At 38.8% G+C, this 18,093-nt stretch overlaps 1 protein-coding gene across 2 annotated transcripts in view; it reads right to left on the bottom strand.

Moving 5' to 3' along the window:
* Positions 1-832: 832 nt before the first annotated feature.
* SNX25 (sorting nexin 25) overlaps positions 833-18,093 on the bottom strand; it is an 80,247-nt gene continuing 62,986 nt past the window's right edge. For both annotated transcript variants that reach the window (XM_026084083.1, XM_026084084.1), the window contains 8 exons: positions 15,672-15,812; positions 14,956-15,069; positions 11,786-11,950; positions 6,901-7,018; positions 5,773-5,839; positions 3,670-3,851; positions 2,712-2,812; positions 833-1,814 (listed from right to left, as the gene is read on the bottom strand). In XM_026084083.1, coding sequence (XP_025939868.1) covers positions 1,740-1,814; positions 2,712-2,812; positions 3,670-3,851; positions 5,773-5,839; positions 6,901-7,018; positions 11,786-11,950; positions 14,956-15,069; positions 15,672-15,812 — 963 coding nt within the window. In that variant the 3' untranslated portion in view covers positions 833-1,739. The remainder of the gene's footprint in view (positions 1,815-2,711; positions 2,813-3,669; positions 3,852-5,772; positions 5,840-6,900; positions 7,019-11,785; positions 11,951-14,955; positions 15,070-15,671; positions 15,813-18,093) is intronic.

Below are 18,093 nucleotides of genomic sequence, written 5' to 3'. Positions count from 1 at the left end.
TAATATACAAATCGAACAAACCAAATACAAATAATTATTTCCTTTTCTGCATTTTTAATATTTAAATATTAAATTTAATATTTCTGAAGTGCTTGAACCCTAACATGTCTGGTTTTCATGTACAGTCCATTCTCACATCATGGCTTTATGCTAAATACCATCTTTAAATGTCATCTTTGCTAGTGGTGTGTATACTTTTTCACCCATGCTTTTCAAATGCATCTGGAGTCTACTAGTGCACTAACATTTTCCTAACATTTTTTATGTTTAGACTGCAGATTCAAAGTCTTACAGTTCAAACCATGCCAACTTTAATACTGGAAAATCCTATTTACAGAACTGACTATAGAAAAAACCCACTCAGTATGGAAACATTAGGGAACATATCCTCTGCTCTAGGCCTGTTCTCCTCAGTCCTTCTTCATATTGCACTTACACTACTTCTGTTTGTTTTAGAAATAGTTGAAAGATTTTTGGTCAAGAGTGTATATGTCTGAGCAGTATTATGCTCAATCTTTTATCATAAGATACTTCAACTATCAAGTAATGAATTTTACTGATTGCTGTGTTAGGTTTACACAATTCTAATCATTTATTTACTTATAAAACTTCATATGTGTAGGAGAATTTGGCTAGCTTCTTAGCACTGTACTGTGACACAAAAAATTTATGGCTCTATCACAAGAGAAGGCTAGCTGTTACTAGTAACCTGGATTTCAAAACAGCACATGGATTTTATTTGTGTAACTTGTACTATATCCAGTCTCAACTGCAATTTAAAAAGAAAGTAATGAATGTCACCTATCGATTTTTGATATTTAATTATTTAGATGTGCATTTTGACCATATTTCAGTATTTTTACATAACTTAAAAAGCACTGAAGACACTTTTTTTCCCTTCCTTTGTATAAAATAAGGGAAAGATTTGAAGGTTGTTCCAAATTGGGCTATTTGAATAAAACAGCCCTGAATAATATCAGGGGTGCAATTAGAATGGTTTAATTGAATGTCTACTTAATCATTCATAGAAGCAATTCATAAGCACTAATCTCTGAACTAGCATTTAACACTGGCATTTCGTTATGACATATCAGTTTACAATACACATTTTGGACGCAGACTTCAAAGTAATGCAAGTATTCCTTAAGAAAATAGGGYTGTCAAACACATTCATTTGTTGTTAGTACAGCCTAATTATCAAGTACTGAAATCCAGTTTTGTTATTTATTGCTTACAAATGCTTCGACAGATGGGAAATCTTTGGTAAAAACAAAATTGATAAAATTTTCACAACAGCTTTACATGTAGTATTGCACAACAAGGCTTTTCCAATACATGAGAATAAGGGAATGCTCAAATCCTCAGTGAGGAGATTAGAACTGTACAACATTCATTAGTTTACCACTATAAGCAAAACTTTTTTTCATAAATGTTTAAAATAGTTTCTGGTTTCTTTCAGCTTATATGAAGAACATTTATTTTTCAATCTATATTTGAAACAGAAGAGTAGTCAAATAGAACAATTTAAATAAAAATTGGCAACTATACAGCATTGTTTTGTCTACCCTACTACAGCATCAGATCTTTTCAAGTCTGTTTACTTCACAAAAAAAGAAAGAGAAAAAAAACCCTAAAAATAATCATAGTCCTCAGCCCTCTATGGAAAAGAGGAAAATAAGTTTCATGTCTATTATTGCACATAGACATTTCTCTAGTGGTCCATGTGTGTAGATTCAAACCTAAGTGGCATTAAGCTGCTCTAAATGAGCTCTTAGCTCAGGACACAGTTCAGTTAGCAGCAATTCCAGCAAGACCTGAAAAACAGAAAAGACTAAGATGAATACGGATGCCAAATGAGAATTTTCTTCCTTTCTGACAAGCTCAGAACATCACAGATAACAGAAGCACATAGGGTCATTTTGTTCATCCTTTGTGCGACTACTTTTTTTTCATCCTAAAGTTAACATGCACCTTACACATAACATAAGCAATGTCTTAGAAAGAGAGGGCTGAAAGAGAGCAAGTGCCCCATGCAGCTGATTTCAGACGGGGACTTCCCAGCCTGTATTGATTGGTGCTATTGTGCCAAAGCTGCTGTAGCTCCATGAGCGAGCCCCGGGGTGGGCGAGCACGCCAGGCTCCTTAGCTGCAGGTCCCCTGGGGCAGGCTGCATCCGTTCCTGCGCTGAGGCTGCGTCACCTGCCTGGCTGCTGCAGGAAACAAGCCAGAAGAGACTGACTGAAATTGAGAGTAGTATACTAAGATCCAGCTGTGTACCCAGCCCGCTCCCAACCAACGGCAGAGGAGTGGGACTTTTGGGGAACTGTCGTTTCCTAACTGTGAGCCAGTCCTGGAGCTCTTCTTCCCTAGGGTTCTTCAAGGTATGTAAGCACGTATGTCTAATTTTCTCAACTATATGAGGACATCAGTATGCACCTTGTGAGGTCAGCAAAGTTGCATATGATAGAGGATCTCTTTTAGACAAAAGCAATTTATATTTTAAACAGCTTCTCTTAATTCCAAGTTAGTCGAATGATGAACCGAGTTTGTATTTTTATGATTTGTTTTTAATATTAAAAGTTACGTGCAAACCTAGAACAACAGTCTGATATAGATCTCTACAGAAACACACCCAGGCTTTACTACTGAGCAAGCAGAGCTCAGCAATTAGTGGGATTATAAAATCAAAGGGTACCTTTCTGGTTACTTACATAGAGTAGATGCTTGTTAGCCTTTCTTTCTTGCAATGCATTGAATACTTTGACTACACCATGACGGGCATTTTGTTGTCCAACAAGACTCTGCAGAGTATCTGCAACAAATGTTACTTTAGCTTAAATTGTTTCTCTCATACTGGGCAAAATATCCAGCTAACAAATAAATACTAAGGAGAAACAAAAACAGTGTACTTAATGGTGGATGGTTAGAAGATACATAGTCCCCATGCAGCAAGGTATTTAAAACACATGGGTAATTTGGGACACAGGTTTAGAGATACCTTTATTCTCCAGTATTCTGAATTCAATAACAGTGTACACATCTCCAGAATGACACGTTATATGTTTTAGTATAGTCTCATATATTATTAAACCAGTCACTTAAGTACAATTTCAGCCAAAAAGATAAAACTTCTATGACAATTAGAACAGATTCAACATTTTAATTTCCTCTCGATCTTCAAAGAAAACAGTTGTCACAATTAAGCAGATAAGAGACAAAATGAATTATTTACAGTTTGGATTAAATTACAGTGGAGAAGAAATAGTGATCCAATGCTTCATCATTAACTTCAGGTGCATCTAGCTTCACTGTTTAAAAACTTTGTCCTAAAACATTTCTCCGAATTTCAAAACAACTGTTGAACGCCATTCTAGTTGAGCAGGTAAGTAGCAGAATTTTTAGTCTTATCTTATGCTCCTTGGTGAATATTACTTACAGAAGTACACTGACAGCTGATTTTATATGTTCTAATTATACACAAGTCCATGACCTTTACCAGCTGGAGACAGGAGAGGCAAAGGTAAGACCAACATTATGCTTATTTATGCAAATAAGCAAAATTTAAAACTCTAGAGGAAAAAAGCTAAAATGCAGCAGAACAGTATTTGGCTAATGAGTTTCCTTATTGGTCAAGTCTGTGATTAAGCAGAAAAATGAAAATGTTCTTACCTGGAATGTTTTCAAGTAGTTTTTGCTGTGCTCTCTGCTTTGTCTCTTGACTTTGCTCTTCAGTTTTGGCTGTTGATGGTGGTGCTAACTTTCCATTTGGCCAAAAAGTATCTCGAAACACACCAATGTAGTAAACAAGCATTGGTTCACTGAACATCCAATGTATGGTGTCACGGATTTGCCTGTAAATAAGTGTAAAAGGGAGCACATCAGAGTTTGTCTTTCAGATTCTATACAGTTTTATTCTTTTTACTCCTAGAAGCAGTGGAAATTGGCAATGCCTGTCTTCATGTTATTACCCCAATTTATCTGAGCTGATTTCACCAGCATCACGGCAAATCTTATTCAGCTCTAGGTGCTCTGAGATCTAGGTTGCTCTGCATACCTGACTGAGATGTGGAGAAGGCTACATTTCAATGTAACCTGTAAATCTACATATATTTCAAGGGGTGGCAGTGCAAAGGCTCCACTGGGAAAAGAAAGATTAAGGGGGGGGGGGGAAGGGAAGAAAAATCGATGAACTAACTGGCATAAACTCCAACCTGGTTGTGTGCACAGATGTTCCCAGTAGGATAAAAGCAGATGAAGTTTTGATAAAAGCATAGTAAGATCCCTCACAGACACCAACAGCGCAGTAATAGGTGGGTTACAAACGGAGGTCGCAGCCTCCTGCTATGGCTACTTGCCCTCACTGTAGTCCTCAGCATGAACAGTCTGAGGTTACACAGATAGCTCCAGGAACAGCAATACGGGCTAACTATGCCGCAGTACAGCTGAAACCCTTAAAATTACTAAATGTAAAAATTCAACCAACATGTAAAAGCTATACAACTGTGCATGCAAGCACACAGTGTCTCCCTCTCTCAGGTATGTCTTTCATGCTACTTGTCTGCAGTGTGTGAACAAATGAACCTATCAATTTAAAACTCAGCAAATGGATACTGTCAGAGACCATCAGTTCATCAAGAGTCAACTGCGTGAATTTCCAGTTCATGCAGAATTGGCCCTTCTTGTCCAATTTACCACTTCATAACATCTGTGAGAGGTTGTTAAAAGCAATGCTGGCATGTGCAAATTTAGCCACTGAATGGATGAAGAAACAGTCTGTCCTGCTGTTAGATTTCTGGGCTGTGATGCCTACCTGAGTAATAGCCCTACTGCTACGCCAAAGCAAAAATAACATTTCATCAGATCCTCAGTGCTCCTTTGCCTATGTGAATATAGTATGGAAATCACAGATTCACAGACTTTCATATAAAAAACATCACCATCATGATGCACGAGAGCATCAGTATTGGCAGAAGAACTGTGGGAAATGATGCATTTGCAACAGTTATCTGCACTACTGAATCAAGGGTTTTACCATAGGCCTTTGCATCTGGCAGAAGGTTTATATCCAAAATTTTTTCTGACCAAAAAAATAGAAGATTTTTCACGATAGGTATGTACGGACAGGCACACTTACTTCTCAGCCTCACCCATAACTCATTTGGCAGACATCTTCAAATGATACAGAAGTAAATACTTTTATGAAACCCCATCACTCTGTTATGCATGTACTAGTTTCAGGTTGTAGTGTTTTTAGAGAATGAGAACCATTAAATTATTTCAGTCACTTTAGAGAAATCTATTTGATTTGAAATAAATAATCTAAAATAGAAATCTAGTTTCAGATCTGGGAAAAATCTTCATGGACTGAAAGATAAAGCACGTAAGCTAATGAAAGCCATTCAGAGCCAACTTGTTTGGAAAAATAGGATAGCAAATTATCAAATATGCAGGGCTGCTTCACTTAACCCCCCCCCCCCTTTTTATAGTTCTCTCTCTGTCTCCCATGAAATACATTTGTTCTTTCAAAGAGGAGAGCCCTGTAAGAGAAAAAAATTGGTTTGGGGACTGTGGTACAGATTAAGTAAGGAGAAAGATAACTCATATGTGTCATATCTCCTCTAATCAACATAACATATTTTTAAATTGAGTGGTGGAAAACAAATGCAGATTATATACAACAGAATGTCCAGATTATTTATAATAATACTGCTCTCAGTCTTCTATTCATAGAACAATGATTCAGGTTCAGAGTTAAAGTAAACAGCTACTTACTTGTTGATAGTTCTTCCAAAAGTGACTTGTACTAGTGCAATCAATGTTTTTCTGACCCACTTAAACACTAGAACAATGAAAAAGGACAGAAAATGAAGATCAGGAATTTAATAACTTTAGAGACCCTATGATCACAGCCAGAAAAATCCGTATTATTTATCTGCAGTTTACACTGGAATCTTCTATGTTAAGAATATTTCAAGTTTATTAAACTGCACAACTACCTGTTTCATACTAATAAAAGAAAAAAAAAACACACTCAAAATTCAAACCCTTTTTTATACTGACTAGTATGATGTCATATACACAGCAGCAGCATTAAAATTCTGAAAAAATTTTCAGTCGAATAAACCAAGCAGTCATTTTTTAATCACAAATAAAGGAATCAGAAATCTGAGCGCTTCTTAGTAATTACTGGTTAATCTTTCTGTCATGCTGTTCAGCATTAGAAGAAGAAAATCCTGTATTTGGGAGATACATCTGCCACTTTTTGGAAGGTGCTGCATTTTAGAATAGTTGCTCTGTAAATAATTTTATACAACGCTAAGTGTGGCTGCACCTTCAAATAGATACAAAAATAGTTGTCTTCACAATCATGATTCACTTAGGTTAAGGAAAAAAGAAATCTGGTACAGAAAGATGTCATGGTTCTAGCATCTTTTCCATAACATGAATTACAGAACTAAAACACCTATGTAACAGATTTACAATGGACATTAAAATCATGTCTATTTGTCAGTGACATGTTCTGTGATAAAGCAGTCTGCTTTTTCTTTCCTCATAATTTACACATTCTAATATGCAGCCTATTTTCAGAAAACATGCACTGGTACTTGCCTCTTCCTACAAAATCTTATTTTTTTGATGAAAGAAACCAAAAAATTTTGAATGCAAACCCTCTCCCCTACCAGTTGTATTTTTACTTCAATGTTTTATTGGAATTTAACTTTAGAATAAAAATGCAGAAGTGAAGAACTACTGCAAAATAGCTATTTTTCAAACTAACTGGCTATTTGGATTGTGAGAATATTTCCACTCATTGACATAGCAGAAAACTCCAAATTACAAAATGCCTGAGATTTCTTGGCTAACAGATTCCACTAACAAATAAGCAAATGTACAGCTTACTTCCTCGCAGCTCAAAAATTTCTCCGATCAGCATAAAGCACGGCTCTGCGAGAGAGTCCCTTTTCCCATCCACCTCGTCTCCATAGTCCGACAGGTCACTGTCCTCCTCTGTTTCTTCCTGGGAAGAGAGGAACACAACTGGAACAGTTGCTTAAATACTGAAGGCAGCAGGGTTACTCAGAATAGGATCACCAGAGAAGAATGGATTGAACCACACCAGTTTGGGTAGCACCATTTACTCCAGGGCGAAGAGCAGACGGTGGCGTGTTTCTCAGTGTTGTCAAGAGGTGCCTCAGCATCAGGCCTGCACCACCTGCCTTTGTTTGTGGCAGCCAGCACATCCCTATGTTTTCCTCCGTCTGCCCTTGCCCAGCTACCGTTAGTAGCAGAACCTCAGCGAGGCAGACCTGGTCCACACTGAGGTTGGTGTAATTTCCCAGTCTTTGTTCAGGAATGATCAAAATGGTGTACAGACAAATTTCTCTTTCTTCAGTCCCAGTCTTCAAAAAATTCCATTATCTTTTTCTTTGTCCTCTTTGTTTCCTCCATTAGTTACCATTGCCTATTCCCCCCCCCCATATTCTAGCCCAGAAAACTTACTTCATAGCTCATTTCTCTTGCATTATTTTTGTCTCTTCCTTTGCTTATTCTTACAGTCACAGTCTTTCACTCGTTCCTTGCCTGCCATTTGAACCCCACTATACAGAGTGTAGCCCACAATATCTCAGCTGCACAGTAGTTCCAGTCTCCCTCCTTCCTCATGTGCTTCACATCTCATCTAAAGCCCACCATTGACTCTGGCTACATTTCCAGTCCCTGAATCTTACTGCATAACAGTGTATGGATAAATAACTCCATAGCATTGCATATTCCACCACTTATATCCTGTAACTTTCCTTTCCTGTCTCATATTTGCCATTTTCTCCTGCTAGAGATGCTATTTCTCTCTTCATAATTAGAAAAGGGAAAGAAAACCCCCAGCAACAAAGTGCACTGTCAACTTCTAAATACGGTCCATTGTTCGCTGACTTCTGTAGCTTGATGGGTATCCAGCTTTTAAAACTTTCTGGTAATGTTAGGCTAAGCTGTGACCAGAAGTCATATCTCACTGACAAGAAATACGTCGTTTCCAACTGACTTGGAAACCACAGATCGCTGCCAATCTTACCACACAAACACACAAATCTACTGACAACAAACAGTTTACTCCAAGGACAGAGTCTAGAGCAAACTCTAGTCCTGTTCACTAGCTCCCCCTGGTCAACAGCCACCTTTGCCCCATTATTTTCATTACTCATGAAATTATTCATTTAATTTTTCATAATAGACACCATTCCATATTTTCATTAGGCACCTGGGCAACAGAACAGAAAATAAGCTTTCTGAATTTGTAGGTAACATCAGCTCGAGATGAGGGAAGAAACTGCCAGAAGACAAGATTACATTTTTATATGGTCTAGCCAAGTTGAAGAAATGATCTAAAAAAATATGCACAGTACAGACTGATAAGGATAGTTGCAAAGCATCAATAATTCACTGTGTAAGTGTAGGAAATGAAACAACCAATATTGATAATTCTACAGAAAGGGATCTGAGGGCCATGCTGCTGTGGAAAAGGCAAATGTAATACCACGATGTTTAAGCAGGAACACTGTCCTAAGATATATGTATAACAACTGTCATACAAGGGATAGTAAAACCTAGTGGGAGCACCATGTAATCAAGTTTTAGTCACCACATTTCCAAGAAAAATATGGTTCAACTGAAAAGTCTAAAACCATAAGGATTAAATAAAATATAACCTAATATAAAAAAAAGAGGAGAAACTGGGGCTGCTTAGTATAAGCAAGAAAGAATTAAAGACCAAAGGAAAGTAATACCTCATGATAAAACCCAGATGATCCCACCCCAAACACAAAACACTGCTGTAAAAAGAGGGAATAAACCATTCTGTGTCTGCTGCAGGCAGGACAAGAGTTAGTGGGTGAAAGAAGGGACCTTTAGGTCAGATAGTAAGAAAAGGTCCCTAACTGAGACAATTGCCGAGAACTTGGACACGCTGCCTTGGTAGGCTGGAGAACAGTAGTCACGGGAGGTATAAAAACACATTAGACAAGCACGTGCCAAGAATTTTGGCAGTACAGTTGAGTCTACCTGGAGCAGGAGGGAGAACTTGCTGACCTCTCTCAAGTCCCTGCTCTATTTTTCTGCAGTTCAGAGAATTCCCTCTCACTTAGAAAATGCAATGGGAAGTGCAAATTCTTATATCACAGTGCATTTTCTATCCACTGACACTTCCTAAACCTGAAATGCCCTCCTCTACATAATATCAGTTCTGTTTTTCCTCTCATTTGGTTTTGGTCTTGAGAGGCAAGGAATATATTCTAAGGTTATAGTTCTTTTGGAAGAGCTGTATAAATAAGAGACCTGAAATTGCTGCAGTATGTAATCCTGAAAGCAGCACTCTAGGGGGAATATTGCTGGTCTAACATATATTTGAAGAATGTGAGATGAGACTTAGAAGGTAAAAAAAGTTCTAAGACAGCATGTTCTTCCATAAAGTCCAAAATACAGAATAAAACAGGAATTCTTATATACAGAAAGAACACAACTAGCAGTATGTGATTTAACATAACTTCATTAATAATCTTGTAACAAATGATTTAACCCTAGTTTAAGTGCTTTAGTAAACTATCCCAAACACTACCACTGGGCAAGACTGAGCTGGTTACAGCTCACACTAAAAGCTCGAGGTGTCTGAGAAAAGCTGATCCCAGATCCACTCACAATTCTTCTCCTTCCATCTTATTTTATTATTAAATTGGGACAAGCCTTTGCCACATCGATGCAGAGGGTCAAATAATTCCCTGCGTTCCCTCTGTCTGTATTCTATTGGCTTGTCTTATGTTTCAGTTTGGGGAGAGGAGGGGAGACAAGAGGGAAGGTGGATGTGAAGCAGGATGGTCTTCATCTGCATTTGCACAGTGCTTGGCGTAACAGCATCTGGCCAATATTAAGTTCCTGGTTCTACAAATAGGAGGTAAGAAATAATATTAAATTAAAACTGAGTAAGAAGTTATTTTCTGACTCCTCTGTTTCCACATTCTTAGGGAATTTTTTGCTCTACTCCTTACTTCATTTTTTCAGTACCAGTTGCTTTATTTCTGCTTCTTCATTTCTTTATTCTCTCTCATTACATTCTCCTTTCCTTCTTCCATTTTTCCTAAGTCTCTCCTCCTACACACTCACATAATACAATACACATATGTAGTCTTTTTTCTTGAGCATGTTTTTCAGTTAAATAGCAAAATAAAAACAGTTTCATACTTCCATGCTTTACCCTATTCCCATCTARCAGTCATTTTAGTGAAAACACTCTTTTGTCTTTAGCAGAAGAACTGAATAAATACTTCTGCCAACTCTGAAATAAAACACATGCAAGCAGTATTTAGTTACAAATACAGTGCAATTAAAAAATAATAATAATAAAAATAAATATATATATGATTTACTTATTCCTGAGAGAGGCAAGACTTTTTGCCTATTAGCAGACCAGAACTGTACAAATTTCCCAGACTCCATTTATCCTGCAAAAGGACTATCTACTCCAGGCAGCTACGGTATTTAATAAATTAATTATTTCACCACTGATCTTCTCAAGTTACATAACATATAAACAAAAGAAAGAACGGAGTGAGCTCCTTGCAGCTTGCCTATCTGCAACATGAACCACACAAAACAGAATGCCATGGAATTTTAGTCGATTTTTAGCCAACAAGCTATTTTAGTCACTGATTTATTCTTTGCTGCCTTTTAAAAGACAGTATTTTTATGGCTTGATATCAAATGCTCTAGCCATTTTGGATRCATGGGCTCCCACTTTTATTTCCAAATTCCTTCTGTGAGCCTGTACTGTTTGCAGACATTCTTTGTCAAAATGAGCTTTGCTGCAGAAATTGGCCAGAAGTTAGGAAAGACACAGCTGTTCCCTGCCACGAGAAGCTTCTTAAAAAAGAAATTATTTTTACCTGTCAAAACCCCTCTAAAATACATGTATCTAGAGTATAAAAAGTGGGAAAATTTGCTATAAAACTAAACAGTCCCACATGGATTGCACTTCACTGTTGTCAGCATGGATTTATGAAGGGGAAATCTTGTCAGAGTAACCTGGTAGCCTTCTGTTATGAGATGACTGGCTTGGTGGATGAGGGGAGAGCGGTGGATGTTGTTTACCTTGACTTGAGCAAGGCTTTTGAGACTGTCTCCCATAACATCYTCATAGACAGACTGATGAAGTGCAGGCTAAATAAGTGGTCAGTGAGGGGGATTGAAAACTGGCTGAATTGCCAGGCTCAGAGTTGTGATCAGCAGCACAAAGTTCAGCTGGAGGCTGGTCACTAGTGATATACCCCAGGGATCGATACTGGGGCCAGTACTGTTTAGCATCTTCATTAATGACCTGAATGATGGGAACAAATGCACCCTCAGGAAGCTTAGAGATGATAAAACTGGGAGGAGTGGCTGACAGATCAGATGGTTGTGCTGCCACTCAGAGGGGCCTTAACAGGCTGGAGAAATGGGCAGAGAGGATCTTCATGAAGTTCAACAAAGGCAAGTGCAGGGTCCTGCACCTGGGGAGGAATAACCCCAGGCACCAGGACAGGCTGGGGGCTGACCGGCTGGAAAGCAGCTCTGCAGAGAAGGACATCTTTTAAATTCATGGACAGCTCTTATCTCTGATTCTAAGAGTCACTTCCAGCAAATTAAAGGTCTTAAAAAATGCCTTCCAATATTACCCACCATTCAAATGTATTATATTAATGACTCTCCCTGCTTAGTTTGGATAAGTAATTGAATCTGGGAAGACTACTTTTCTACCACTTACCTCTTGATGAGAAAACAAATCACCAGGAAGTCGTTCCAGAAATGATGAGAGTGAAAAAGAAGACTTCTTTCCTTGCACATCAACAACTTTGAGGTGCTCCGGGGAAGGGCTCAAGAAGGCATAAAGTGCTTCACTCTGACAGAGTCTTTCATCAGAGAGCAATTTCTATGAAAGAAAGATAATGACAGAAACAACATCTCAATTAAATATTAGTTGTTAAGGATAAGATGCATCAGGCAATCCAAGAAAACTGATTAAGACATGGCTCAAAGGCAGAATGAGAAAAAAAGAAAATCCATGTCTGACAAATACCCTACAGCATGATAACTATACATCTCTCTATGTATTTTAGCAAACTACTAGGGTTTTTAAATGTTTTAACTTTTGTTTCAAATGAAAAAGTTCTACTTATAGGAAATTTGTTGTGAAGTATTATTGTAGTTAAAAGTAGTTACAGAACTTGTTATTTACTGCTCCTTAGTTAGTCAAAGATCAAATTAACTTACCAGTAGAGGAATGGTTACTAGCAGCCAGACTCCTATCAGCTTCAGACATTATAGGTAACTTTGGAATTTACAGTGTCAACCTTTATATCTGAGCTAGTTGTTCTAGGCTCTCTTTTTGTCAATGAAGAGAAACACTCTCCTGAGGCATGATTCATTTCTGTTTAGACATCTGCATTTGACTGAAGTCAAATGCGCCCCAGAAGTGCCCATTTGTCTGCATACAGAGATAAGGTATCTACAAAGAAGGCTGGAGGAATCTCACCCTCCAGGTCTATGCCATGAACTTGGCATGTGCATRTGCATGCCATGAACTCAGCTCCTCAACTGTCCCACAAGTTCTTTTAAGTTCACGCATCCCTGCCAAGAACAAATATGTACACACGGACCACCTCAAGCTCTCACGCTAGACTTGAGTGGGGTTACTGCCAAGCTGCTTCAGCAGATGGGACAGGACAAGCTGTTCTTTAAGAACACTTTTGGTAACAGTCCATGACCCAGAAGAAAAAACAGATCCCTTGCCCATGGCCTCCGGCACGCAGGAGATATGCAGAAGGCTCACTGTTCAAGTGAGGAGAAGCTGTTCTTATACACTCTTTTTTGCTTATTTTAGCATTCTTACTCAGAAACTGGATAACCACAGGGATACAACCAGCAGGGAGCAAGGGGTATATGGCACTGTCAGGAACAGAAAGGAAGACACAAAAGAGAAAGGCAAAAAACTTGCGACCTACATTTTCCATATTTGGTGAAGGATAGTGACAGCACCATAGAAAAAGCCATTAGATTCACAATTACCTAGATATATTTTAATACATTTCTTTTTAGGCAATATTTTTTGACACGACAACCAGGTGGCACCCTGTCAAAGTTTGAAATCCTATTATCAGTTTAAAAATAAGTAGAGTTCATATTAAAAACGAAGGTGCTCCGTTCCAGTTCAGCCACACGCTAGTTCTGAAAGATTCTAGATGAGCAATTATTTTACCCRAGAGAAATATTCCTGACTTCTTTATAACCATGTTTGGCTATACTATAGCCCCTAACAAAAGAATAAAAGCTCTCTAGGGTCTAACACAATGCTTTTCATACTGATGAATATTTTCAACTACTTTTTTCTTAATTGTAACTTTTCTAATCTCCAGTGGCCTCCTATCCAGTAAATGCCTGAATCCACCAATGTACATGTAATTTAAGTAAACCATTTTAAAAAGCAGCCACATTGAATACAGGCTACCTACAATAAAGAAAAACAAATACTGCATTTATAAGTTGTAGGTGTTACCAAAGACTAACTCATCTCCAGAAGCAAAATTACACTTGCTCCTAAGAGTATCTTTTATTTTAAAGAAATTAAATAATGAAGCTGTCCCCCTGAGGCTCTAGGTGCCCTAAAAACAGTAATCACACAATACATTCAATTAAATTTACACAAGTCTCAGCAGTATTAGCCTAGTTTGCAGTCACCCAGCCAGGCAGGAGGCAAGCCACTTTTCCCTTCAGCCTGCAGGAGGCACAGATTCAGCTCTCTGCAGAGAGCCACTCAAGCTCCCTGGTCACACAGCAAATCTGGACTGCATGGGGCCAAGAAGGAACATGCTCAGGGGCTACTGACCCCCTYCCCACCAAAGACCTTCCAAGAGTCTCTGCAGACCGTAGCTAAAACGTGACAGGGACAAGCTGTGTCTCAGATGAACCATCTGAAGCAAGTCGAGGCTTTCAATCCTCCCTGACAGACTAGCTCCTAACAGAGACCCTGGAATATGCGTGCCATGTGGTCTTACCTGACAGAGAGTTCAATTTCATGAACAAGCTGCTACCATCTCCTCCAGCCTCAACAAGAGCTATACCCCGAAGAAAGAGGTCTCCCCTCCAAGTACAGCACACAGTAAAAACACAAGGTCGCTCCTAGTACACAATCATCCCACAGTTACTGGCATTCTGCACTCACTTCTAAGTAGTATATCCTTGTAATTGGTAGTGACCATAATCTTTCAGACAAGAGGTGAGTATTCATCTCCAGCAGTTGCTTCCCAACTCGCTACCATCACCTCAGTCTTCTTACTCAACTTCAGCCAGCACACTCTTGCTTCTACTCCAGTCTAAACACAAGCTGAGACACTAATATTCCTCAAATGAGGCAAAGCAGAAACACACTGTCAGGTATCCTCAGGTATCCTCAGCCTACTGGAAACTACCACCCCACTTCTCTATATATGCACTTCTCTCTCTGCTCAGCCTCATGGACCTGACCTACAGCTGCACAAAGACACCCTGAACAGCACCCTGTGGTAAATGACACATCAGGGCTACTTAGAAAAAGGGGGTGGGAGGAATGGCCCACGACTACCCACCAGGATCCCACAGAGAGAAAAAAGGCAGAGCGGCTGTTCAGAAACAGACGCTTGCAAAAAATGTYATGGAAGGACCAATCATTTACAAATGGGAAGAAGAAGAAGAGGAGCATAAGTGCACCAGGATTCTCCAAACAGTGGCTATAGAAGTGGGATGAGATACACAGAGTCTTAGGATTGAGTGTGAAACATTGTATGCAGCGAAAACAATTGAGGACTTCAAATCCTGTTGGCACAAAAAAGGTGAACCTACAGTTTATTTTTTAACTTAGAGTACTTTTATTATTATTCCACAATCTTTTTTTTTTCTTACCTGCAGAAAGTTATTAAGCTGGTTCTTGGACTTCTCCATGAATTTCTGATCTACAGATTTGAAGGGCAGCTTGCTGAGGGAAGGCAACTGAACTTTCTTTAATGGTGGAAAACACTGTGTAGGAGAAAGAACAGCTTGCTTAGCAGTGGTTTCAGTCCAAAATGAAAATGAAAGGACTCCTTTGTACTCTCTTCACCTTTCCACACCCCTCTCAGCACCTTGACAAACACCTTCCCTTACCCACTATGGGCTTACACATCTAAAACCTCTCCCTTCAGAACACCATCATTCTATTCTTTTTCAGACAGAAAGGTTACTACAATCTAAAAGGAAACCCTCTCTTTCCAAGAGACCTGTCGTTTTTGACATGTCCCCTGAAGCCAGAGACAAAATCTAGTATTTAAAACAAGCACACGTGGCAGTACTGAGTGTACACGATTTAGACACTGGATCAGTTCACTAAAACATCTATTAGTAAGCAAAAAAAAAAAAAAAAAAAGCTATTCACTAGATTTTATAACCATTTGGCAGAGGCCAGAAATATGTGGACAGAAAGCCAACTCTAAAATGGTAAAAACCAAACCGCTGGTCTAAAAGCTGGTAATAATAACTTTTTATTTGTCCTTCAGGTGTTTTTTTTTCCTTTCYAAATATTATATTGACATATTTTAGCACTTTACATTTTCTGCCTCCCCCTCCCCAACAGAGATTCATACCTCACTGAGTTTCCGGTGTAGACTCTGAAACTCACTGAGCTTCCTGGGAACAGTCCAGTTCTTAGTTTCAGCTCCACCAGCTTCTTGTAAACTCACCATGACAGAGTAAGAGGGCACTTGTTCTCCATTCTCTTCTAAAACCTTGCCAAAAAAAAAAAAAAAAACAAAAAAAAACAGAGAAGGTCTATTACTTTGAAAGCAAAGAGCAGAACATTTGGGCTGCCAGATGACCAGTGTACAAATTCAGTCTTTGTCATTGTCCCATGCTTTTTGTTGCAGTTTGATGGCTACACGTAGAGCAATACCCTTAAGGGACTAAACTTCACCCACAAGGCTGTGTCAGTCCTGAATCAGTTCTCCAATTAACCACTATTACACTTTACCAACAGCTTTGCAATACTGTCCATCAGCAATCACTTCTCTTTGACAGGTCTTCTTCAAACAGCTGTATTGTGTTATTTCAGTCTTCAATGTACTTATCACATACCTTTCCAATTGCTTGTCAATACTTTAGCTCTCCTCTCCTCTGCATTTTCTTGCCTGTTCTCCCTTTATTCCTACTCTGCTTTCCCAGGGGCCGTCCCGCTGCGGGAGCTGGGGCTGCCCGGGAGCTGCTTCTCTGTCATTGGGGTTTGAGCCTGCTCTGCACACACCCAACACATGGCATCCCCCACTGTTTCCAAGTGTCTCACGACCTTAAGAATTAAGGTAAGAATGAATTAAGACACCTAATAGCCAGAGGAAGTATGAGTGATTAACCGCATTTTGCAAAAGGGAGAACTATGGCAAAGAGAACTCAAATGATTTTATTGAGACAACAGAAAGTCAGCAGCAGTGAGACCACTTTATTTCTTAATTTCATACCAACAATTTCATACTTATGTCCTAATGGTAACAGGTTTTTATTTATTTACTTATTTTAAGGAGACTACTAAATAGATTATGAAAGGCAAGTAAGACAAACACATAAAATACATAGCTTTTTTTCCTTATTAATTTTGTTTCTGTCTAGTTCTCACACAGAAGTATCCTAAAGATAATAACCTTTTAAAACAGCATCCAGATCTTTAAACCTCATTTCTCTGTTAGGATAGTATGCTGTTTCAAAAGGCACATTTTCAGTCTTTTTGTGGAGGTGACATTGACTACATCCATGGAGAACTAAAACTGAAAGCCAAACCAAAATCCCAAATGCTTGTTTTAATATAAGTGCAAATAACAGAAAGGTAATTGCAGTGTACCTCTCTCACTCTATCATTTTAAGGGAAGTAATTTTTTAAGCTTTTCAGACAATTTTTAAAGGAGATTTGCCTAATCCAATTAGGGAAAGAAGAAACTTAAAAATTCCTAATGATGACACATCTTATGAGTTTATAAAAGTCTGACAGCACTTAAAGCTAGTGACAGATAACTTGAAGAGTTGCTACACCATAATTGTGAAAGATATACAATTAAAATGTCTTCACATTTCACAGTTGCCCAGCTGCACAAGGAGACTGCTCCCTGCAATGTACTCTTCCCAGAGCTGCAGCAGCATCCAGAATACAAAGCACCAGTCTGAGCTTCTGAAAATATGCCTGGTTTCAAGCACAGCCATTTGGGGAACTGCCCTTCCCCTTCCCCTGCCAGACTGCTGCAAAAAGAGATGTTGAACAGAAGCCTCCAAAATGCAGGTCAGAGGGACCTGGCACAGAGGGATTGGGAACTTCTGGGAAAGTCATTACCCTCTTTACCCCCAAGCAAGTTTGGATTTGTGTCTGTAGGTGACTTGCAAACATATTTTTTGCAGTAATTTTTGAAACTGGGAGATCAGAGTTGAAAATGCTGCTTTAAGTCATACTTACTATTCTGCATTACATATTTTTCCACAAGGCACAGACTTGCATGTGTGCAGGAACACCTAAACTGTAACTGTCGAGAGATGGTCAACGCTTTGGAAACTGTCCTTACCTGTTACGTTAGTTATTCTGTCTTTGTGACCTTGAGGAATATTCCCAAAAAAATCCAGAAAAAACAAAAAACACATACACAATCAATCTCGTTCTTCCTGAGCACCATCCTAACCCTCTTCCATATTGGTACTGTCTTCCAGCCTTAATTCTTCATTAGTGCAAACTTAACATTTGTGCTCTGGTCATTAATGAAAACAATTAATTACAGCAGGTCTCAAGGCAGTCCCTTAATGTGGTACACCTTTTAGTGGGCTCTGTGTGTATGCAAGAATCTAAGGGATGATGAGGTCAAGTATGTGGACTTTCTTTTTTTTTTTTTTTTTTTTAGTAGAAACTGAAAAAGCATACCAGAGAAATAGAATTTGGTACTCTCTGGCTTTGCTTTAATGTTATTTTGAATTTTGCTTTACAAGCTTGAAGATCCTGTGAGGGTCTCTGCCCTGATCCTTTCACAGCACTGGTAAGAGCTC

This window comes from Apteryx rowi, unplaced genomic scaffold, assembly GCF_003343035.1.
Source record: "Apteryx rowi isolate R43461 unplaced genomic scaffold, aptRow1 scaffold_625, whole genome shotgun sequence".
Taxonomy (NCBI): domain Eukaryota; kingdom Metazoa; phylum Chordata; class Aves; order Apterygiformes; family Apterygidae; genus Apteryx; species Apteryx rowi.
The sequence above is the reverse complement of the archived record's forward strand: the minus strand, read 5'-3'. Positions and strand labels throughout refer to the sequence as shown.